This window comes from Neolamprologus brichardi, chromosome 14 (assembly GCF_056152115.1).
Source record: "Neolamprologus brichardi isolate AB-2024 chromosome 14, ASM5615211v1, whole genome shotgun sequence".
NCBI lineage: Eukaryota > Metazoa > Chordata > Actinopteri > Cichliformes > Cichlidae > Neolamprologus > Neolamprologus brichardi.
Genome location: NC_142117.1, coordinates 42,311,950 through 42,336,873, shown reverse-complemented (window position 1 = coordinate 42,336,873; position 24,924 = coordinate 42,311,950). Strand labels below are relative to the sequence as shown.

The window sequence follows — 24,924 nt, the reverse complement described above, 5'->3', positions numbered from 1 at the left end:
GGCTGTTTGGTGTCTCCAGTATAGAGGTCTGAGCTCTCCTCGCTGCACTGCACAGCTACACTACATTGTTTAGTTTGTGTCTGAGTGTGTGGCTGGGCTAGAAGTACACTGGGAAGACACTCCTGGCGCAGAGAACTGAAGAAACTTCTTGGATGAGAGGTGAAACGTCTTCAAGGAACTTAAAGAAGTCCAGACGCTCTTCTTTCCAAGCTCCTTAGACTACGATGACCTGGATGACTGAGAACCTTCACAGACAAGACGCTCCTGAGTTTCTCTGATAAACCTGATACACGAGGGACGACAATGTTGTTCTGTTTGTCTTTCTTATCCTCCCTAACTGGTGTCTGACCTTCTCTCCTCTGCATCTTTGCTGACTTGATAAAAGCTCAATTATGATAACTGCATGTTTTAGGAGCTTAATTTACATGTGTGGATTCCCTCTTTTTCCCTTCAGGCTTAGAGGGAACATTTTCTTCCCGGAGTTGTTGTAGAGTCCTGATTGCTCCAAGTTTGTGTTCCAGAGGGTGGTGGGAGTCACACACAGGGAAAACCTGCAAACTCTTTACTGAAAGAACCTAATGCCACAGGTGCAATGCAGCAATAAAGAAACACAGCTTTTTCATTAAAAAACAAAAAAAACAAACATGCCTTTGTGTAATCTGAAAGAGCTGGACAAGCACAAAGCATCAAACTGGCAATCAGACTTCAGGTGTAGCAGCTATAAGTCTTATAGCCTGATTATTAGGGGTGTGGCAGGGGGATATAACTGTTAGCTGTCTTCTAGGCTTCGTTTTAACTCAATTAAACTTTATTAATACAGCGCCTAATCACAACAGGCACCTCAAGGCACCTTATACTGTAAGGTAGTAATAGGTACAGAAAAACCCAAATGTCATATGACCCTCTATGAGCAAGCACTTTGGTGACAGTGGGAAGGAAAAACTCCCTTTTAACAGGAAGAAACCTCCAGCAAGTAACTGATTGGAGTGCCATGTTTTTTTATACATGAAGAACTTTAATGGCCCTAGAACAGACTACTGAGGAACCTGAAATGTGATTGTATTCTGGAGCTTTTCCAGTAAACATGAACTGCTGACTGGTCAATTAAAATTCTTATTATTCAGTTAAATTTGATATGGTGAAGGAATGAAGAGGGGGTGTTTTGTTTGTTTAATTTGGTTGGTGGAGGGGGGGGGGGGGTATGGAAACCATACTGGTGTTTGTAAAGAGTTAAATTAGTATGTACATGGGAAAAAAAGAAAAAAAAACCTTTTCTAAATAAAAGCTACGTCCAGCTCCTGTATTCACGAGAATACCTGATTTGGCAAATACTTTTCATCAGATGTCTTTCCTGACACAAACTAAAGGATCCCTTTTCCAGGATTAAACCAAGATATTTTGTTTGGTGAATGTGTAAGCCAAAAAAATTAGTTACAAAGTAGTACTTTTGTATGCATTAGAGAGGGTTTACAGTAATTAAAGCAGCATGTATTGTTAAGTTCAGTCTGTTATCTGTGTGTTCATTTTTTTCCTGTCAGGCTGTGTTTTATCAGCTTTGTATCATTATCAGCTCAGGCTTTTGCCTAAACATCCAGCATCACTTCGCACTGATGCTGAACAGACTCAGGCCATGTCCACACTAATACGTTTTTGTTTGAAAATGCATCGTTTTCTCTCTGTCCACACTGAGATGCCGTTTTTGGTCAAGGAAAACAGCGTTTTGAAAACGCTCTCCAAAGCAGATACATTTGAAAATCCCGTTTTCGTGTTGCAGTGTGGACAGCAAACCCGGAGCCTTTTCGAAAACAATGACACATTTTAGTCATGTGATGCAGTCATGTGACCAATTAAACTAAAATAGCAGAGGGCATTATACAGCAGTTGTTTTGTTTGTTCTCAATTTGACAGCCCTATGCTCCAGAGAGCTTTTCTTCAAATTCTTTAATTCTCACTCGCTTTTTCAACTTTGTACTTTTGTGTTACTCACAGCAACAACTCCACCTCATTGTTAGTCCTTTAAAAAAAAACCTCTGTGCTTTTCCTCAACGTTTTGCTGCAACGTTTCAAAGAGCCAGTGTTCTGAGAAACCATCCTACTCTGACGAAATGTCCTACCCGCATTATAATTTTGACGGTGACTTGGGACTAAACCTAAGCCTATCCCTAACCATAACCTTAAGAAGTATTCCGGATGGGTGAGAGAAAAAGAAGTTAATTGGGCGTTGGTGTTGTGCGCATGCGCTGCGTCTGCGCAGAAACATTGGGTAGGATGTTTTTTCAGGTAGGATGAATTCCCAGAACACCTGAAAGTAAAAAAAAAAAAAAATGGCAGACAGAAATGAGGCAGGTCGAATCTTCTTACCTTTCACGCATGCACAGGACTGGAATGAAAGCGTTTTCGGCCGTTTCAATGTGGACCCACACCTCTGTGAAAATGGATGAAAACGATAGTGTGGACGCGAAATGTTTTCAAACTAATTTATCCGGGCTAGTGTAGACGTAGCCTAAATCATTTAAAAATCAACCGGTTTTTCTCACTTCCTGTCAGATAAATCCTGCTCCACAGGGACCTTAAAACTAAGGAGCCAAAATGGCTTCTTTCAAACAAGATGAACTTAGGACCAAGGCCCAGGCTCAGATGAAGGAGGATTATTTGGAGTCATGCTGAGCTGCTCTAGAAAGCCCAAAAATGAGGACATGAAGGTGGAAGTGAGGAGAACAGTTCTGATGAGTTGTGTCTTTGATACTGTTGGCTGTAACCCCAGAGACATTAATTCAGTCACGGTTGCGATGTCATCAACATTACTGAACTTTTTAAACTGGAAGTTTATTAATAAATCCTCAGTGTGTTGATCCTATTTACATGTTAAGACTGAAAGCTTTTTAAAACAGTTTTGTTTTTCGTAGTCACGACGGAACGGACAAACTTTTATTAAAATCTTTGCTGGGTTAGGATGATGATCCTAAATCTGCCTCTTAGTCTTTTGTAAATAAATGATAAGTAACGATTTTACCTCAGTCATGACTGTAGAAATCTTATAAGCAGTCTTCCCTCTGAGCTTCACTCAAACTCATTAAATCTCATCAACGATTAAAATCAATATGAACACGATGGTTATTAAATGCTGTTAGTGTTGAATGTGTGCATTAGTACACAGTGTGTGCAGGCTGTGGTGTACAGCAGCATAAATACTGCAGTATGTTGTAGTACCGTCACAGAGCTGCAGAGGATTTTACATAATTAAACATGAACTCGGCGCGCCTGAAGGCGCAGAGGGTGAATCTGCTTTATTCTCACATCTTCAGCTGTGTTAATGAAAATCACTCATCCGAGCTCACATATTAGCCCGGCTCGGCTCGGCCCGATCCGGCTCGGCCCACTGTGAAGCTGCGCGCATCGTGACAGGCACCCTTAGCACAGCGGGCGTACAGCCGTGCCGGACCGAGCCGGCTAGGGTCAGACCGGGTCAGAACAGACTTCCACTGTCATGAAAAGACCAGGTTCTTTGGCCGCCTCTTACCCCAGCTGCCAGCGGTTCGGCCCAGAAACTCCCCGGTGCGCGGGTTGTAGATGCAATCCTTCCAGGAATCCTGCTTCTCCTCCTCCTTCTTCTCCCTTTTCGCTTCATTCGCCTCTTTCTTGTCCTCCTTCTTTTCCTGTTTCTCCTCCTTTTTCTCTTCTTTCTCCTCCGCCTTCACCTCCTCCTTCGCATTATCCTGGTTCTGATCTTGGTTCGGTTCCTGGGTCTGATCCTGGTTCAGTTCCTGAGTCTGATCCTGGTTTGGTTCCTGGTTCGGTTCCTGGGTCTGGACCTGCGGACTGGACGACATACCGATGCCGGACTAAACCGATCTGGGCTAATCAAGGCTAAACACCAACAGCTGGGATAAACCGATCCGTCGGATCTACGTGAGGAGCCCTGTACGCGCACGCGCAATCACACACACACACAAGCACATAGGGACTGCTGCAGAACGAGACGCATGCGCAGCACAGAGCATGTGTGAGGGCTGAGGGTCTCCAGTGATAAAGACGATGATGATGATGATGAAGATGCACTGTGTTGTGAAAATAGGCTGAGACTATCATCCATCCATCCTAAAGTCTATCCCAGCTGTTGTGTGTGTGTGTGTGTGTGTGTGTGGGGGGGGGGGGGGGGGGGGGGCTAATTACAATTAATTCTAATCAGTTAACTCTTACATCCCCAAAAGTTATCACCAATCTAACCATAACCCTACTATCGTGTGATATGGGTTAATATAATGTTAAGTCACCAGTCAGTCTCTGAAGGACGAGGATATTCAGTGTTTTTGTCAATAAAAAATATGCCTGATAAGCCCTTTCACTGTAATTTTTGTATTAAACAATAAAAATAAGCCCTGAAAGAAAAAAATAAGCTGCTCAGAAATAAATTCATGTCAAACCAACATTATATAATCATGTGACAATTGCAGTGGCAAGTAATTGGGCAAAAGCAGGATGATGTCATGCTGATGTGACACACAGAAAGAAGGAGGAAGCCACCTGAAAAAGAGGAATAAGAAGGAAATAAGGAGCCAGGAAATGCAAGAGGATCTATTCTGTTTCTTTTGTTCGGTGCTTTTTTCTGTCCTGTTGTAATATTTCATGAACGTGACAGCGACAAACACAGTGGCTCCTGATTTCCTTACACCTGACTCTCTCTGAGGTGATGTTTGCACACTTAAAGTCATGTTTCAGATGTGGAGGAAAACAGACTCAGCAGACACTGAACACTGAATGAAGAGGTTCTGGTTCTAGTAGTGAGAAGGTGGTACATGATATATAAAGACACAAGTTTTATTTGTTTTGAACCTTTGGGTGATGATGGAGGGGTTCATGTAGAACAAAGCAGTCTGAAAAATGGAGCCAAGCCTTAAGTGCTGCCTTTCTGGTTTTTGTTTGTTTGTTTAGTATCTCCTGTTATGGGCTTTTATTTTGTGTTTTATACTATTTTGTGGACACTTCCTGCTCCCAGTGAAAGGTGTCAGTAAATGTGGGAGCTGTGACATCACACAATTGTGATAAAGTATTGTGTGATATCATCTATCTCTCTCTCACACACACACACAAACACACACATTTACACATAAAAACACGCTGCTCTCTCTCTCATCATTCTTCTTCACCCTCCTTACCCCCCACCCCCACCCACCCTTCAGCAATAGGGGGAGGAGCCAGCAGAGTAAGGATGCTGTCAGGTTGCCGTGGTTTCAGCCTCTCGTTTCTTGTGGCGACCATCGTCAGGGATGTGTGTGTGTGAGGGTGAAGGGTGTGTGAGTGTGACTGTGTGTGTGTGTGTGCATTTGAGTGGTGGTTATTGCAACTGTAAGGATATATGAATGAAGAAAGGCGAAGAGGAAGGAAAGGAAGGACGGGGGAGGAAGGTGGCATTGAAGGGTGGATCTGGATTAACGTTGCTGCAGACAAAAAAATCTGTCATTTCCTCTGAGCTGCAGAGATCTGAGAGGACAACAGAAGCCTCATCACTCCATCTTTGTTCCTGCAGAGGGAGGACTGAAGGAGGGAAGGAAGGAGTCGAGGACCAAAAGGGGGAAAGAAAGGAGGACTGAAACAAGGAAAAAATAATAGGAAGCAGGGAAGGAAATAGGATCGAATCAGGGAAGGAGGGAGAGTGGGAGGAAGAGGGAGTCTGAGTCCTTGCTGGTCATCAGGTAAGGCTCCTCATTCAGCTTCAGTGTCATCTTCCTTCATCTCTTCGGTGTTTCTGCTCGTCTCCGAGCTGCTGCTGTTCCCACTGACAGTGTTCAAAATATCCAGTTTCTTCACATCCTTCTCGCCTTTCAGTGAAACCTGACACGGCAGCATTTCACTTCAATATGGCTGCCATGTTGGGGTTAGAGTAAGGGAAAACTTCATTTAATTTGCTTTTATTTTGAAGGGGATGTCTGTCAGTCATGAGTAAACAGTGTAAAAACAAAGGTGAACACACCTAAGAAGACAAGGTCAAAGTTCAGATTGGAAGTGATTCTGTGTAAAACGTGTGTGTGTGTGTGTGTGTGTGTGTGGGAAGGTTCATGCCTAAGTCAAAGAGATACAGCCAAAGACATACTTATCATATTCTTGCCCCTGTTTTCTCCCACTATCAGAGAGTTGCTCATTAAGCAGTTATTCTGCTGTGGATACATCGCTGTGCTTCACCTGTGATGGACTACTGACCTGTCCAGGTGTATCCCACCTATACTGGAATAGGCACCACCCCACATGTTCCAAAGTAGGCTAAGGAGTTAAGGATAATGCGTGGATGGATGGATACATATATGTTAATGGATGGACAGATGGATGGATGGATGGATGGGTGCTTTAGACAGAATTAGTGGATAGAGGCTATAAAATAAAAAACTGGAATAAACTCAACCTTCAGGGTGGTGTTCCCACAGAAATAAATAGGTGGAGCAGCACCGTTATCAACTGAAAACACTCAGTGCTGAACAGTGCCTGTTGTACTGTAGGTAACATGACTTCACTACCACCTGACAGCAGGAAAGTTCCTGTTTTGAGCTTCCTGCTGTGAGGAGTATGGTATTCCTGTTTCCTCCAACAAACACATGCTGGTTACGTTAACCTGTGAGCCAGAAGGAGTGTGTGGTGGGTCAGAATCTGTAATGAAGCTGTATGTGTTAATGTGGGTGGTGCTGTAAAGGACTGAGTAGTCAGTAAACCTCTCAGGAGGCTGCTACAACTCAGAGTGTGAAGCAGCTCCACCTTGACAGATCCTAAACGGGAGACCCTGAGTAGCAAATCTGAATCTTTCCCCTCATCCTCTCCTCGTGTCTCCTCTCTCACCCGCTTACAGGATGCATTACATCATTCTCCTGTGAGAGATGCTGCTGTTGCTAGGTTACTGCCAGCTGACTCCCTGTTCCATTTTTAGATGGATGCTGAGAAACAGAGAGGTGGGGGAGGGGATCAATATGGCGAGATGAATTCAAAGCAGTACTTTATTTAAAAGTCAGAGAAACAAACATGAAGCCTTCATGATAAAGATGAATAAAAGTGAGCCATGTTCCTCATATTCAGATGATTACTTTAATAAATTCATCCAATACAATACAATACAAATTTATTTATATAGCTCATTTAAAACCAACGGTATACCAAAGTGCTTCACAATAAAACAGCAGGTTAAAACATGAATAATATTGTCACGGCTGGGGACCTAAGGACACCGGAAGACACACGGAAATGACACGGAGAAAGCAGGGCAGGGAAACGCTGATTAACACTGAGTTACACAGAGTAATGCAGACAACGCGACGAGGAACACAGGCAGAGACACACCATAAATACACACAAGGTAATGAGGGAATGACACACAGGAGGGGGGCACAGCTGAACCTAATTAGACACAACGAGACACAAACCTTCAAAGTAAAACAGGAAACGCACAGACTGTTTTACAACACAAACTCGGGGACACGAACAGAGCACAGAGGGAAGACACAGGTAGGGCTGATAAACACTGGAGCACTAAACACAAGAACCAAACCTAAGAACTAATACAAAATCAGAATTAACACAAAACACAAGGTGATACCAAAAGGAAACACAAAACGCTGGGTCAAAATGACCCAGGATCATGACAAATATAAGACCATTAACAAAGTACTGAATATGCTAACAGGTCAATGGCACTAATTACACAAGAATGAAAGTGAATATCAAATCAAACTTGCTAAAAACTGACAGGTTTTAAGTAGAAGAACAAAATAATTACATTTCAAAGATGATATAAAACCTTGGCTGGTTGAAATGAAATGTATCCTGGAGTACTTGATGAAGCAGAGACGAGAACACGTGTTTGTCGACAGTGAACTCTCACTCTGTAATTGAAAATAAAAAACACTGATGTCTGATCTGAACGATTAGAGCTAAAAGTCACTGCTAATGATGCTGCTGCTGTTCAGATCCACATAGCTTTATTAATCCCAGTGTGTTGCCGCTTACCCACACAACCTACCCACATGGTCAACGTCACTAATATAATCACTAATCGCAAATACTGTTGCATGTCAAGGCAGAGATCAACAAGGAATAAGTTCAAGGAAAAATGTATACATTAATAAAATAGCAAAAAACAATTCTTTGTTACGAATAAACAGCTGTTTATTTTATTGTTTGTGCACGACACCTCATTCCCCGGTGTCAGGACGTTCACAGGTGGGAATCCAAAGACCTAGCTGTGCAGAACAGAGATGACTAAAACAGAAATCAGTCACAATAATCCAGAAATGTGTTGTTTTTTTGTGGGCAGGCTAACATCACCTGAACTGTCTTGCTTCTGCTCTGAGGCTTCCTGGTTGAACTGAACAAGATGTGAGCAGATGTTACACGAGCCAGCGTTGCTGCTTTCCAGCTTCTAACCAGTCTTAAGGTGGAATTCATGAGTTATACTAAGAATCTTTGGCTTACACTCAGAATGATGACTGACCTTTGATCTAACGGGTGGCCCTGCACCATTCAAACATGATCTGCACTGCCAACAGGAACAAACACTGTGAACTGATTTTCTCTGCTCTTCCTCTCAGGTCATTAGGGAGTCATGACATCACAGGAGGAGGGATCCTCATTCAGGAGGTTTTTCCAATACGTGGAGGACAGTGGACTTCGAATATACGATGGTCTGGTGATCCAAAACGCCTCCGACATTGCTAGAGAGAGCGACCGCATTCGCAACCAGACCAATTGGACCTACCTGCATGAAAAACACCAGAAAAAAAGACGGCAGGAAGAAAGCATCAAGAGGTAGGAAGCATCAAACCTTAAAACGAGACCATGTTGTTTCCTGTAAACTCATCTAAACCGCAATAGAAAACTCTCCAGATCTTTTCTTAAGCACACAGGCCTCATATGGGCTTAGATATGGTATACTTCTGGTAAACTAGATGTCTGTGTAGGTTCTCAGTCATCCAGGTGATGGTAATCTAAGGAGCTTGAAACCAACTGGACTTCTTTAAGTTTTATAAAGAAGTTTAATTAGGACTGAGTAATCAGGACCCTTCGAGACTGGGCAAAAAACGTTTCCTTTAAGGCAGAAGGGAAAGAAAAGGAACACAGCGTAAAGGAAGCCCTTGAAACATGTCGTTTGATGAGCCTCCATCAAATCATTAAAGAAGGTCAGACACCAACGAGGGAGAATCAGAAAGACAAACAGATCATCATCATCATCCCTCGTGTAGCGGGTTTATCAGAAAAACTCGAGAGAGTCTTCCCCACCATGACGTCCTAGTGTCCTTCAGACCCAACCACACACTCAGATACAAACTAAACAACGTTAAGTTTGTATCTGAGTGTCGCTGTACAGCAAGGAGAGCTCAGACCGCAAGGAGAGCTCAGACCTCTACACTGGAGACACCAAACAGCCCCTTCATAAATGCACAACACAGAAGAACCACCTCGACAGACAAAGACTCAGCTGCATCTAAAAGTCAAAGGTCACTCTTTGAGAATGCCAGTGTGCACATGTTGGACAGAGAAGACAGATGGTTTGAACGAAGCATCTATGTCCACTGTGAAAGACCATCTTTGAACAGAGGGTCGGGCTTACCACCCGCTGTCTGCCATCTACAATGCAGTTTTCATATCCCTTCCAAGGTGCATCAAACCCCACTCACATCTTGTGTCAGGTGATCTCAGTGGGTCATAACATGATGAGGCAGGTCATTTCAATTTGTCACAAGATGGGGTGTCACAGTGGTTTCACCCAAACCCTCTGGTGATAATGACCCACACTGTTCACACGTTGGCTCATTTGACGAGGCAAATGATCAACAGTGGATTAAAGGACAATCCCCACTATGGATTACATACCTGGGCCTCTCCACATTTGGTTTTAAACTTGAAGAAACTTCTGGGATGAGAGGTGAAACACCTCATCTACATCACAAAATGTAAAGAATTCCAGTCACTTTTCAAGCACCTTACAATGGTAAACTGGATAATAAATGATATAGGAAGAACTTTTATTTTTCCACAATAAGAAACATACATCTGCAAAAATCATCTTCCATATATATATATATATATATATATATGTGTGTGTGTATATACACAGTGGGGCAAAAAAGTATTTAGTTTATATATATATATATATATATATATATAAACTAAATACTTTTTTGCCCCACTGTGTATATACACACACACATATATATATATATATGTGTGTGTGTATATACAGTGGGGCAAAAAAGTATTTAGTCAGCCACCGATTGTGCAAGTTCCCCCACTTAAAATGATGACAGAGGTCAGTAATTTGCACCAGAGGTACACTTCAACTGTGAGAGACAGAATGTGAAATAAAAATCCATGAATTCACATGGTAGGATTTGTAAAGAATTTATTCATAAATCAGGGTGGAAAATAAGTATTTGGTCACCTCAAACAAGGAAAATCCCTGGCTCTCACAGACCTGTAACGTCTTCTGTAAGAAGCTTTTCTGTCCCCCACTCGTTACCTGTATGAATGGCACCTGTTTGACCTCATCATCTGTATAAAAGACACCTGTGCACAGCCTCAACCAGTCAGACTCCAAACTCCGCCATGGCCAAGACCAAAGAGCTTTCGAAGGACACCAGGAAAAGAATTGTAGACCTGCACCAGACTGGGAAGAGTGAATCTACAATAGGCAAGCAGCTTGGTGTGAAAAAATCAACTGTGGGAGCAATCATCAGAAAATGGAAGACATACAAGACCACTGATAATCTCCCTCGATCTGGGGCTCCACGCAAGATCTCATCCCGTGGGGTCAAAATGATCATGAGAACGGTGAGCAAAGATCCCAGAACCACACGGGGGGACCTGGTGAATGACCTGCAGAGAGCTGGGACCAAAGTAACAAAGGTCACCATCAGTAACACACTACAACGGCAGGGAATCAAATCCCGCAGTGCCAGACGTGTTCCGCTGCTGAAGCCAGTGCATGTCCAGGCCCGTCTGAAGTTTGCCAGAGAGCACATGGATGATACACCAGAGGATTGGGAGAATGTCATGTGGTCAGATGAAACCAAAGTAGAACTTTTTGGTATAAACTCAACTCGTCGTGTTTGGAGGAAGAAGAATACTGAGTTGCATCCCAAGAACACCATACCTACTGTGAAGCATGGGGGTGGAAACATCATGCTATGGGGCTGTTTTTCTGCCAAGGGGACAGGACGACTGATCCGTGTTAAAGACAGAATGAATGGGGCCAAGTATCGTGAGATTTTGAGCCAAAACCTCCTTCCATCAGTGAGAACTTTGAAGATGAAACGAGGCTGGGTCTTCCAACATGACAATGATCCAAAACACACCGCCCGGGCAACAAAGGAGTGGCTCCGTAAGAAGCATTTGAAAGTCCTGGAGTGGCCTAGCCAGTCTCCAGACCTCAACCCCATAGAAAATCTGTGGCGGGAGTTGAAAGTCCGTGTTGCTCGGCGACAGCCCCAAAACATCACTGCTCTTGAGAAGATCTGCATGGAGGAATGGGTCAAAATACCAGCTACTGTGTGTGCAAACCTGGTAAAGACCTATAGTAAACGTTTGACCTCTGTTATTGCCAACAAAGGTTATGTTACAAAAGTATTGAGTTGTATTTTTGTTATTGACCAAATACTTATTTTCCACCCTGATTTACGAATAAATTCTTTACAAATCCTACCATGTGAATTCATGGATTTTTTTTTTTTTCCACATTCTGTCTCTCACAGTTGAAGTGTACCTCTGGTGCAAATTACTGACCTCTGTCATCATTTTAAGTGGGGGAACTTGCACAATCGGTGGCTGACTAAATACTTTTTTGCCCCACTGTATATATACACACACATATTTACACACATATATGTGTATATATGTGTGTGTATATATATATATATATATATATATATATATATATATATATATATATATATATATATATATATATATATAGATAGATAGATAGATAGATAGATAGATAGATAGATAGATAGATAGATAGATAGATAGATAGATAGATAGATAGATAGATAGATAGATAGATAGATAGATAGATAGATAGATAGATAGATAGATATATATATATATAGATATATAGAGAGAGAGAGAGATATTTAGGACATTTTTTTTAGTGTTTTAAATGTAAATAAGAGTTTAACACATCACCACTTCAGAAACATTATGAGTGTCTTGTATTTGTTTTACTAGCTGTTGTGTTATCGGACAGTCACACTAACATGATCTCCCTTTGGTGCAACCAGGATTGGTGAGGATGTTGCCACGGCCTCGGATGGGGCGTACTCTGGGAAACACTTCAGGATGGGTTTCATGACGATGCCAGCTCCACAGGACCGATTGCCCCCAGCCAACCAGGGCTTCACCGTCAGATCGCAGTCCCTCCACTCAGTGGGCGGAGGAGAAGATGACTCCAGCAGCAGCCGCAAACAACCCCCACCCAAACCTAAGAGAGATCCCAACACCAAATTGAGCAGCAGCTCTGAAACTGTGGATGGGGGTGGAGTTACAAGAAGAGACCACCAAGACACCAAAGAGAAGCTAGAACAGGCTGAAGGTGAGTCATTAAAACCACATGTCTCATATGGTGGAGATCTGGGCACCAAATTAGATCTGCAGGTTCAGGACTGATGTTCAGGTGATGGCCACAGCAAGGTCTCATTATAAACATTGTTCATGACCTCCTATTGGTCCATGTGGCGTTGTTGAGGATGCTGCCGTGGCCTCAGATGGACATTATTCATAAGAAGAGGTTCAATGTGTTTCACTTCACCTGACTTCATTATTAAAGAAGTGTGTAAAGCCTTTTCTTAGACCTTTAAATGAAGACACTGTAGGGATCAGAATCAAGAACCAGTTCTCTAGAAGAACCGGTTCCTAGTAGTTGAATTCTTTGGAATTGTTCAGCTGCTTGTCTCTTGATCCCACCGATCAATTCTTGCACTTGCGCTACAATCAGGTGATTTCAGTTGTAGGAGGAGGAAAATAGTAGGGCAGTTTACAGCATGCATATGAACAGAACTTTTATTTTTATTGCACAAAAGGACATGAACGTGATGGTAAAGTGCAAACTGCATCCAGGACAGAAACAGCTACACTGTGTTGCTAACACAATCTCAGCAAACACCTGTACAGACAAGATGCTAATGTTGTCTGTCACTGTGGCTCCATGGTAAAGTTCACCAAGGAGCCAGAGTGACGCTGAGTGAATGCAGATCTCAGAACAACACTGCAGCCAAGTGAGCCGTTATTTTGGGGCTGCGGTGAAGCCAGCTGCCACTGAACTTCATCAGGTAACAAACGGATGAGCAATCAGGCTGCAGCCTTCGTTTTTACCTGTTATTTGTTTTGTTTTTTAATATAGTTATATTGCGCCAAATCCCAACAACAGTTGCCTCAATGTGCTTTATATTGTAAGGTAAAGACAATAATAGTAATAATAGACAATAAGGGTTTTTATCTTTGTTTTGTGCTGTCAGCTTTGTGTTCTTACCTAAATACTAAGAGAACGATCATATGTGTGTCCTCTTTAGGTTAGAGATCTCTGTTGGTGTGTAGCTGAAGCTATAGGTTAATATTGCTAAATGGTGATCATGAGACTCCAAAAATCAGAGTCCTGGCCTGACAAGGTAGCTCTTCTGTGTTGTGCCATTCTCTTAGCCAGAGGTTGTTTGGTTTCACCAATGTATAAATCCTGCCAATCCTCCTGGCACTTAACGACGTACACTATGTTACTCTGTGTGTTTCGGGTGACCTGATCCTTGGGGTGGACCAATTTTTGGCACAGCGTGTTTTGGGATTTTAAAAAAAAAAACAAAAACAAACATCCAGATGAACAGAATCAACTTTTCGAGATTTACTTACCTAGATGATTGAGCATGCATCAAGACATGATCATGATAATTTTACTGAGAAATGCAATAGTATTAGTAATAGTAGAAGTCCTTGCCCCCTGACCTCAGAAACATCACTTCTTTCCCCCTTTTTAAGCCCACCCTCAAAACCCACCTATTCAAGATAGCCTACTCTGTATAACTTCTCCATGCTCTTAACACTTTGTGTTATTATTGTGTTCATTTCCTGTTTTTATGCTTGTCTTATTTGTTCTGTACAGTGTCCTTGGGTGTTTTGAAAGGCGCTTTTGTCATGGTCCTGAGTCTGGTGACTCAGTGTTTTGTGTTTCTTTATTATGATCTTGTTTATTCTGATTGTGTTTTCCATTAAGATTTGCCAGGTTTTGTTAGGTTTTCCTTGATGTCCATGATGTTATGTCTGCTCATGAGTCTGTCTGTTAAGTTCTGTGTCTCGTCTGTTTAATCAGCGTCAGCCGTCTTTCCCAGCTGTTTCTTCTTAGCTCTGTTTACCTCTTGTATTTAGTGTCTGCCTCTTCCCCTGCTCGTTGTTGTGTCGTACCCTCACTTTCACTGTGTGTTCTGTTTGCCAGCCTGCCTGCCTGTTTAGTTTGTTCTTTATTCTCAGTTTAGTTAGTTTTTTGTTCAGTTGCTTTCCAGCAATAAAGCTGAATATTTTGAGTTATGTTTGCCTCCGTGAGTCCTGTATTTTGGGTCCTCTCTTCCTGCCTGCACACAGTCGTGACAGCTTTTACATAAAATGTATTATTATTATTAGTAGTAGTAGTAATGTAACCAGTATTGTAAAGAATTACTTACTCCTGGGAGTAATTAAGTTATGTACTGCATTCATTTTAAGAATTACTTTTTTCAGTAATGACCCCGACACGGATCGCAACAAAGAGCAGAAATACCTCCAACATCCACAGCATGTCATTCATGTGCATGAATGTAATGTCTTTGATATGCTGCTTAGAGATGGTGGTGACTTTCATAATGGAGTCAGTGAAAACCAAGAAGTAATATCGATAATAGAATCCGATTTGCTAAATTCTTATCAATTCCCATCCCTAAGACTATATTGAAAAGCAGAAGATATTTTTATTGTATCCGTCTGAAGTAATTCTAGTTCTTCTGTCAGGAAGATGACTGAAAAAATGACTGCCCTTGAATTTGAAGTTTAAATAGTTCTCTAAGGAATTTGTAGCTTTCAGAAGGTATGGAAGAAGTGTTGTGACAGTTGTTCGCTCTCTGTCTGCAGCTCAATGTTTCCTGCACTCTGAAGATGCCTCCAAGAAGATGCCTCCACCTAAACCTAAAAGGAATCCCAACACTCAGCTCAGCACCTCGTTTGATGAGTGCTACATCCGTAACCATGGCAACAAGAAGTCTTCCTTGCAGTGGGACAAATCTTCATCCCAAAGTCAGAGTCCAGCATCCAGGGACACGGACGAAGAGGAGCCAGTTTACATTGAGATGGTGGGAAACATCCTGCGAGGGCTGAAAGGTCAGGAAGCAGAGGAGGACGACCAGAATGAATCGGTGTACGAGGAGATGAAGTACCCAATGCTGGAAGACTTTCTGCAGGACACAAATGCTGCCATCATTGACCCTGAAGCTTGGTCATCCCGCGGCTCACTCTGTGACATTCCTCCACCTTTCCCAAATCTCCTGACTCACCGCCCACCACTGCTCATCTTCCCACCTGCCCCCGCTCAGTGCTCCCCAAACTCAGATGAGTCCCCCCTCACCCCTTTGGACGTCACACGCCTCCCCATGTTAGAAAACGTCTCCTACAGCAAGTCAGGCAGTGTTGAACAGCCGCAGAGCTCCACTCACTACCGCAAAGAACGAGACCGGGACATGCCCTCCACTCATACCATCACATCTTCTGGTCGCTCCTCAGCTCCACCTCTCCCCTCCAGCCTTTACAAGTCATCCAGCACCACGCACGGTGGTCACGGTTACCCCCGCAGCCAATCAGCATGCCCATCTCCTGTCAGCATGGGACGCTCGCTAACACCTCTGAGCCTGAAGAGGCCACCACCGTATGACACCCTGATGGCAGGAGGAAGTATGCCTCGCTCTTCATCTTCATCTTCATCATCTTCACACAGGGCAGGTGAAGGAGGGGCTAAACTCAGTAACTCCTCCTCCACACATGGGTCCATGCAGAACATGTCCGTGAGGTCACAGACTCCAACAAGTCCACTAGACGAACTCAACAACCTGTTTGCATCAGGTAGACAGGTGATGAAGAGGGGGTCAGGAGGGAGGAAGAGCAGGGAGGGTGAAGGTAAGAGAGTTGCAGAGTATTGCATCAACACCATATTATAATACCTGATGCACATCAAGGACAAGGTTTGGTTTTTGGGGGTGCTGGGGGACTACAAGTCAGAGCAAGTAAACCTGAGGTCACATTCACAATAGTGGCCCAATCCTTTAACAATGCAAACTTTAAACCTTAATACAATTTCAGCAGGTGAGACAAATAACCCTCCACCATGCAGTTGTTATGTAGGGGGATATTATCCACAGAGACAAAACCAGCTTGTGTGTCTGGCTGTAAACATGTTTGTTTCTGCTGTGAAGTTTTAACATGGAAATCTATGGGGACTGACTCACTGCTGGAGCCCCTGCTGGATATATGAGGAACTGTAAGTTTAGGGATTTGAGCCTTGGCTTAATTTTAGTCCCAGAGGTTGATGACTGGTTGCTATTACCCAATGGTGCTCATCCACACGTCTGAAAGAAAAGTATATTAAACAGTTTTGCAAGCTGTTGTGTAACACTGATTACACACTGCGGTTTGTTATCTCAAATACAAAGCAAAACCCAGTCAAACCATGTTTATTATACAAATTAAGTTCAGCACGTTGAAGTGTCCAGTTTATCTCCCACTCTAAAACTGTAAAAGACAATAGAAAAACAGTGTTTAGCTTGTGCGTCTTTATTTACACTAACACCCGCCAGCTTTCCTGAATGCCTCCTCAGTCTCTAATGGTCTTTGGGTCAGCTGCTCAGAAATATAATAAGTATAATAAATAAATATAAGGACAGGTTAATCTGATAAATTGACTAAGAATAAAAAAAAAATCACTCATTTGTAGTCAAATATGAGAGAATACTCAAAAAGCTGTCATTACTTCATTCGGTCTCCAGAGAGACTCTCCACAAGATGTTTTTTTTTTCAGTTTCTCAGATTAACTATAGATAGATATGTCTATATCATTGATTTACAATATTTAAACACCATATACAGTTGTGTATGTGGTTTAGCCAATGTGTATACATTTTCACAGTAAAATATGTGAGTACAGCTACTGTTACCCAGATCTGCTGAATGGAAATAGTGAATGTATTTAGCCAATTTTACCTTCAACTGCACTGGAAAAACACTGCTAAAACTTTAATTGTCTAATTCTATTGTATTGGGTATGATGGCATTAAATTAACAGAATATATGAACAACAGACAGTGACTATAGTTATTGTCTGCTAACAGTATCTTAATTTTTTACATATTTAAGGCACCTAAATCTTCTAATGTACTGGTAGACAACCTACCAATGCATTAGGCATTTAGTTAGTTTTATCTGGATGTACTGATAGCATAGAGTTTTATTTTTTAACAGCTTCCCTTTAAGAAGTACATCTCAGTCTTCTGTACTGCTATATCTCCATGGTGCAGCTATTTCACATTAGAAAAATCACACAGCACACCAGCAAACAAAATGTCACAAAAGACATATTGATAATTTCCCCCACACACCAGGCATTGTGGAACTGGCTTGGTTTGTCCCCAGTTTACCTTCTTTGCTTTCTTCTGACCACAGCTCATGCTATAGGGCCCTCATCTGGGTTGGGGTTTTCTCCAGGACCCAGGTCAGACAGATTACTTTTTCTTTATTTTTTAAAATATTTATCTTTGCTATTAGGCGCTGCATTGTTTTACTCACAGCATGAGTATTATGTAATTTCTTCTTCGTCCTCTTCTGTTTTACTGGCAGTTGGCAACCAATTTATTTGGGGAGGTAGTTGCACTGCCCTCTAGTGGAAGTTATATTCTTGGATTTGTTGGATTTAATGGTTTTGATTCTCGTTATTGTTTTCTGTTTATGTTATAGTCTTAGTTTATAGTCCTTAGTTTTCTGTTACTTTCCCTTCCCCGTGTTCCACATCTAGTTACTCTTGTCTCTGTGCTCCATGTTCTCCCTGTCTTCTCTGTCTGCCGTGTCTCCTTGTTTAGTTGGTGTCTCCATGTCTTATATTTCCTGTTTTACTTTGAAGTTCTTGTGTCCTGTGTTTCAGTTTTGCTTCCTCCCCATTTTGTTATATCAGAGGTCGTGTCCAAATTCATGGACTGCATCCTCCTGAGGACCCGGCTTTCGCGGTCTATGTGGACCGGGTCCTCAGAAGGTCGGGTAGGCCGGAAGTAAACGGCTGTGGAATTGGACGGTCTATCTTTCTGATTAGCGTCAGCGCTGTCTCGGTGGAGTTTAATAAACTCGGCCGTCTGCTCCTTGCTATCTAAAATATAACAGGACACTGGAGTAAACTTTCGACCGTCTCACACTTCTGTTTAATCAGTTTTCTGTTTGACGTTTATTCAGCTGTGTGAAAACCACCCGAGGGATTAATAAAGTTTTATTTTATCTTACTTTAATCTCAGCCAAACCGATTTACTCACGAACAAATAAAACACTGAAAAAAGCCAAACAATAAAAATGTAGGTTGTCTAAGTGACTTATATATTACGTTTAACCTGAGTTGCGAAAGTCCGCGGTGATCTGAAAATGATGTGCCGGGAGTTGTGCCATTCTCGGCGGCTTCAGTGACCCTCGAGCTCTCGGCTTGCTATCGAGCTGGTGGGTAACAGACGTCTCCGAAAACGTCGAAGCACTTTTGCAAATATGTAATATCTTGATAAACCGAGCAGATATTTGAAGTTTAAACAGCTACATTTTTTGCCTGAAAATATGTTAAAAGTTTATTTTGTGACCCAGAAAGAATAATAAGAGTAATTTTAAAACTTAGTAGCTGCCGCCATTGTTGGAAACTGGAGTTTGGCTGGGCCGCGCTATGAATTCTGGGATATGGTGGCCACGAAGGACACATCTGACCCATCCTTCAAATTCGGGGAAAAAGAGGACACATTTGTCGGCTGCATTCGGAGGAGTCTACGAATTTGGACAGACTTTGGCGCGTCGCTGTGATGAAATTGGCCTACAAATGCAACCTCAGGAGGATGCAGCCCATGAATTTGGACACGACCAGAGTCCCAGCTGTGTTTCCCTCCTGTTTCCCATTCCCTCGTTACTGCCTGGTGTGTTTAAGCCCTGTGTTTTCCTCTGTCCATTGTCACGTCATTAAATACTCCCTCAGTGCTGTGTGCACCCTCTGTGATGCTCATTCCCATTGTTGCTTCTTGTCAGTTCATAGTTTCTAGCTTCTTTGTTTCTAGTTTCCTGAGTTCGTAATTTTCTAGCGTCTAATTATTATGCTGTGTTCCTTGTATTTGGTGGTCGAGTTTTTACAGCGCAATAAAAGCTGCCTCCTTTATTTCACTCCTTGGTTTCTCGTGAGTCCTGCATTTGGTCCTTCATCCTGCCTGCCACACAGCAAACCTTCACAATCTTGACTGATTTTCATTTCCCACACTCACAGTATACTGTATACTCCTAGATGGCAAATTTACTCTGGACCGGATCTGGCCCAGATGTACCGTAGGCTCTGTAATGGATCTACAAACTGGATCCGAATCAGAATAGCATAGCAGAATGGATCAGAACCAGATCAGGATCATAGATCTGGAGCAAATCAGTTCTTGTATCAGCTCATCTGGCCAGGATTCACTTTGGATCTGTTTATTGTGGCTTGTTGCCGTTTGTTGTGGTCAGCAGTCCAGAGCAGTCAACAACAACAACTACTGAGTATAAGTTAACATTGTACCTTCTAATGTCTGGTTAGAGTGTCTTAAAAATCACACTTTCTCTCTGATAAACAGTTTAATTAAATTCTCACACCTCATGAGAGTTTATTTACAAAGTGTTGGATTCCACTTCAAAGAAAGTTTTAATGCCTAATGACAGCTAACAGTGGAAAAAACAGCAGTTGCTGTCAAAAAACGCTAACTCCATAACCGCATTATTAACTGGAGTTAATAATAGTTGTTAATTTACAAGGCCCAGTAGGGGGCACTAAACTCAAGGCAGAACAGACCTCCCAGCCCATTGTTCGGTTAGTAGTACTAGTTTCAGTCATTGTACAAATGTCCTGTTTATAAGGTTTGAACCTGCAGTCACCTGATCCTGATGAAACGTTTCTCCTACTGAAACGTCCAGATGAACAGAATCAACTCTATGGGAGTTCCTCACTTGGATAATTGAGCATCAAGACAATTACATTTAATTTTTAAATTACAGTTTATGTAATGCCCCTGAAAAGCTCTTAGCTTTACTATCTACTACTACTACTTTCTGAGTTAGCTCTCATTCTTTTCTCTTCCTGGAAATGCAGCAGCTGTATCTTTAGCTAGCAACTCACTGCAAAGACTGCACACAAACAGTTTGTGTTTGCAGATATTTGTTAAACTCATAAAAACATGGCATTTGAAATTACCTGACACTTAAAAAAAAAAAAGTTACTCCCTTTATGCTTGCTCCTCTTCTATACCGCTATCCAGATGCTGAAGCACCACGGACACTGCACCTGCAGTCGCTCCGGCCCCCTTTAACTTACACCTCTGGGACATTTGAAATGTGGTGCTCAGAGATTTCAAGTGCTCTGACACTCAACTCCTTTGTAAAGATGGACGTGGGTCTGCTATGTGAAAGTACGTCTTAACATGGACAACAAAAAGATCAGAGTTATTTCTTGAGATAAAACAGACTACATGCCATAAACGAAAGAGCAGGTCAGATGCACTCGTCTTTCACAGCAACTATCTGAATGTTCATTGGCAGAATAAATATGACTGTCTTTAGGCAGGGGTGGAATATATTATATAGTATATTGTATATAAGAAGAAGTGGACAGCAAATTGATAAGCTGCATGGTTTGGTTTGATAATAGGTTTATTGGGTCAAGGTCTGATGTCACAGGAACTGAGTGTTTCTTTACTTCCTCTGCAGCTTATTTTGCTGCTGTAGACCAATACCAACAAACAACATACAACTGCAAAGTGTATATCTCCCCTTACCTTAGTCTTGAAGTGAATATTTATGTCTTACTCTTCCTATATTTATTGTTGTTCTTTTGCACTGAATGAACTGGAGCCTCATCATCTCGTCTCTCTATATACTGTACTGTATATGGCAGAGATGACAATAAAGTTTACTTTGACTGACTCTTCAGGACTTACTGAGTTGATGTTGTTGTGCCTCTGTAGGAGATGGCAAGTCCAGACATGACAGTAAAGACAGAGATGGACAGTCGAGTCCGGTTTCCAGCAGGATGGGGAGGTCATCTGTCAGTCCCACCATGATGCTGACAGGAGGAGGAGGTGAGTCAGAAAGCAACATCACTGACTTCATGTTTAAGGAGTTTAACTATGAAGAGAAGAGAAAGGTCTGCTGAACATTGTGTCAGTGTGTCTTGAGAGAGAGAGATGTTTTTTACAGTTGTAGCACTCCAACTTCATGCTGCCATTTACAGAAACTTCAAGACAGGTAAAATCAGCTGAAGGACCGTGTTTGCTCTGATATTTTTATGTGCAGCATGTTTTCAGTGAGATAGATTTTGTATGTGCAGCTTGTTCCTGAAAGTAGTGAATGAAGCCCACTTGGTGGGAGTTGTTTAATTAGCCTCAATAAGCAAGCAGAAGAAGACACCCTGCCTGTCATTTGGAGTTATTAAAAGATATGGAGAAGTTCTCAAAACACAAAAATGAAGATAAAAGTGACATTGGAAAATATAGAGCGATGGAGAGAGTACAACCATGCAGCGATTAAAGCTTGGAAGTACTCGCATTACTTTGAGTTTGATTCTGTAAAAAGTGACAGAAACATTAGCGTCTGCAGTGCACTCTACATGGGAAGAAAACTTCTTTCTACAGCGAAAAATTAAATTTCAAATCTGAGCGAGCAGCAAGCACGCTGCCACGGGAATGTGACACTCACAGAGAAACCCCCGGATGCCCCCACTGACATGACCACTGTGGGCAAACCTCCACCCGCCCCACTCCTGCTAAACAGGTGACAATAGATTTAAGTGCTGCTAAATCTTTGATTTTATTTATTTCTGCTGTGTTTTACTTGCATCTATTTGAAAGAGTGTAAACACAAAACATTATTTTATTTTATATGCCGGAATATGCAAAAAAAAGTTTAAATGTTAAAGAATTTCTTCAAGTCAAAGACTGTTGCATATAATTTAATTTTGCTTGATGCGTAAAGTTAGAAGATTAAAACTAATGAAACAAGTTTTAAGAAGAGACTTTTTCATTTGATTCAGTTTGATATGATGGATTATGGAGAAAAAAATAGAACTGGGCTGAAAGGTCTGTTGCTTTACATTACATATTCAGGTTGTGTATCATGTTTTTAAAAAAGTAACTGAGTAATAAGTTACTAATTACATTTGAAAATAAGTAATCAGTAATGTAACAGGATTGGTTTTTTGGAGAAGTAATCAGTAATAAGTAACTAATTACATTTTTTTTTAGTAATTTGAACAACACTGGTCATGAATGGTGCATTGCTTCTGGTTTTTGTACATTATTGCTGGGACAGCAGTTTACATGAAGACATGCTGTTTTGTGGAGAGCTACCAACACAAGCCATGACTCCAGAGAGTTTCCACTGCATTGACAACTACTTATGGGGACTTCATTTTTCTGGCAGTGGGTTAAGGTGTGTCAGCTACTAGCACCTGCTTAACTCTTCTTATTTTACTTCCTAATCCCCACTTTGCTATTAGACACGTATGTTTGGGGGCCTTTAATAAGTGTGACACTGAAAAGATGTCCAAGGTAAGAAGACAAACTGAGAAGAAAACTGCTGCTGAGAGTGGTGCTAGTGCTGGCCTAGCAGAGGATGCTAGTGCTGCCCTGAACCCGACGCTTGTCGCCTTGCTTGAACAGCACAGAACAGCCATAGCTGCAGATTTTAAGCCTACATCTTGATGTAATTAATGATAAGCTGGACAAGATGGACTAAATGTGAAGGGGGAGAGAGGGGGAGAACAAACTTTTCAAAACTAAACTTTCTGACCTGGAGAGCAGAAGCAGAGGGCCGAACATTCGTCTGGTGGGTTTGCCGGAATCAGTGGATCTGGGTCCACAGCGAGTACTGTGGACACAAGCTCCAGTTCTAAATGGACTACAACGCAGACTTCGAAAATCAGCGAGCCCAGTATATGGATGTTATGGCCGAGTTGTATAGGAGAGGCCTCCAACCTTCCCTATTCTTCCCCGCCAGACTTCGGATTACTCTTCCAGATGGAAATAACCGGCGACCGGAGTCAGTTGATGAGGCTACCCGCTTTATTTAATCCTTTGAGGAAGACCAACGCTCTCCATCCTGAGGTGGATATTGTAGCCGGTCAGTGCACTCACCTTAAATCACCAGTATAATAGGTCAGACTGGTCTGCGCAGCACCCTCGATCTGACTGATACTGTACAGCCGTGCTGTTAGTATAGTATTGTGTTCTTTGCTGTTCATTTTAAGGAAAACTTGTTTGTTGTGTGGTTGCTTTGGTCTTGTTGTGTTTTGTTTCTCTTCTTCATCACCTTTAAATATGGGCCCTGCTTTAAGATTTGGGGGTTAACGTTTAATGGTGCGGGTACAAGGCGTACGTGGTAGTGGTACGGGGGAGTACTTAGCTAGTATGGGAAGCGAGCAGGGGCTTAGACAGTTGCTGTTCAGTGCAACCTGCTGAGGTAATATTGGTGGTTGGTATTGTTTTAGTTTCCTTTACGTTGTGGCATGTTATTGTATTTTATTTCTCGGGTGGGGTTTGTTGTTGTTGTTGTTGTTTTTGGGCTGTGAGTTTGTGAGAAAGCTCTGCAGGTTGGATCCATTGTTGCTCACAGATGAACAATTTGTCTTTAATATTTCTTGTAAAATTAAAACGTTACTTAGTGAGAATGGGACACCTGGTATGCCAAACAGGACGGTATGGGAGGCTTTAAAGGTGTTCCTGAGAGGAGAAATAATTTAATTGGCAGCATCTCAAAGGCAGTGTGCAGAATGGGAGCAGAGGCTTATTTCAGACCAGATTATGAGCATCAACAGGCAGTACGGTCAATCACCATGACTGGCGCTGTACAAAGAACGCCTGAGCTTACAAACCAAACTCACACTACTTTCAACTCAGCAAGTGGAAGGATGTCTGATTATCAATCAATCAATCAAAGCTTTATTCGCCACATGCAGGTTGCCCAGCAATGAAATGGGACGACCCCCCCCCCCCCAACCTTACACACACAACACAGACATCACATGGGGATACAGGTCGGAGATCGGTAGCGTTACAGAAAAACACTCCCATTGTAGTGTACATTTCAAAGTACAAGAGGAAAAAAAAGAGACCTCTACTCATGCTGTGCTTCCATGGTAGGACAGCATGAACAGGAAACAAAAAACTCCTCTGCACAAAAAGCACATAAATGTCCACAGCACAACATTGTGAAAGACATGACAAGCCACAGGATTGGGTGGGGGGTGAGGAGTAATCCGAAGCGAACACAGCAGCCGCCCTGCACAGCGCTACCATTCTCTTATCATTGCTTAACATTGTACCGATTTTACCGTGAACAGTATAATATGGCCCAGCCCTACCAGGCTTTCTCACTTCAAAGCCCAATTGCAGCAAACCACCTATTTGTTCCTTCAATGACAGATAATGCTTTTCACATCTGGCACAGAAAGGGTCTAAAATCTTTTGCTGACTTGGATGTAGAAGGACAATTTGCAAGTTTTTCTCAAATATCCACTAAATTTGCCATTGCTACGTCTCAGTTTTTTCATTTTTTACATGTCAGACACTACGTGCAGACTATGACAGCACAATTCCCCTAAAAACCTCCAGACAATCCGGTAGATTATGTTGTAATGGTCAGTCC

At 42.2% G+C, this 24,924-nt stretch overlaps 2 protein-coding genes across 4 annotated transcripts in view; one reads left to right on the top strand and one right to left on the bottom strand.

Moving 5' to 3' along the window:
* LOC102777918 (sodium/potassium-transporting ATPase subunit beta-3-like) overlaps nucleotides 1–3,971 on the bottom strand; it is a 28,305-nt gene extending 24,334 nt beyond the window's left edge. Inside the window, exon 1 of the mRNA XM_087851379.1 lies at nucleotides 3,521–3,971. Within this exon, the coding sequence (XP_087707505.1) occupies nucleotides 3,521–3,830 (310 nt within the window). The 5' untranslated portion in view covers nucleotides 3,831–3,971. The remainder of the gene's footprint in view (nucleotides 1–3,520) is intronic.
* Nucleotides 3,972–5,199: 1,228 nt separating this feature from the next.
* The window catches only part of nyap2a (neuronal tyrosine-phosphorylated phosphoinositide-3-kinase adaptor 2a), a 38,750-nt gene continuing 19,025 nt past the window's right edge, over nucleotides 5,200–24,924 (top strand). For 2 of the 3 annotated variants that reach the window (XM_006809168.2, XM_006809170.2), the window contains exons 1-6: nucleotides 5,200–5,693; nucleotides 8,294–8,413; nucleotides 8,568–8,784; nucleotides 12,255–12,565; nucleotides 15,121–16,155; nucleotides 21,249–21,362. In XM_006809168.2, coding sequence (XP_006809231.1) covers nucleotides 8,582–8,784; nucleotides 12,255–12,565; nucleotides 15,121–16,155; nucleotides 21,249–21,362 — 1,663 coding nt within the window. In that variant the 5' untranslated portion in view covers nucleotides 5,200–5,693; nucleotides 8,294–8,413; nucleotides 8,568–8,581. The remainder of the gene's footprint in view (nucleotides 5,694–8,293; nucleotides 8,414–8,567; nucleotides 8,785–12,254; nucleotides 12,566–15,120; nucleotides 16,156–21,248; nucleotides 21,363–24,924) is intronic. The other variant, XM_006809169.2, reaches the window with a different exon arrangement.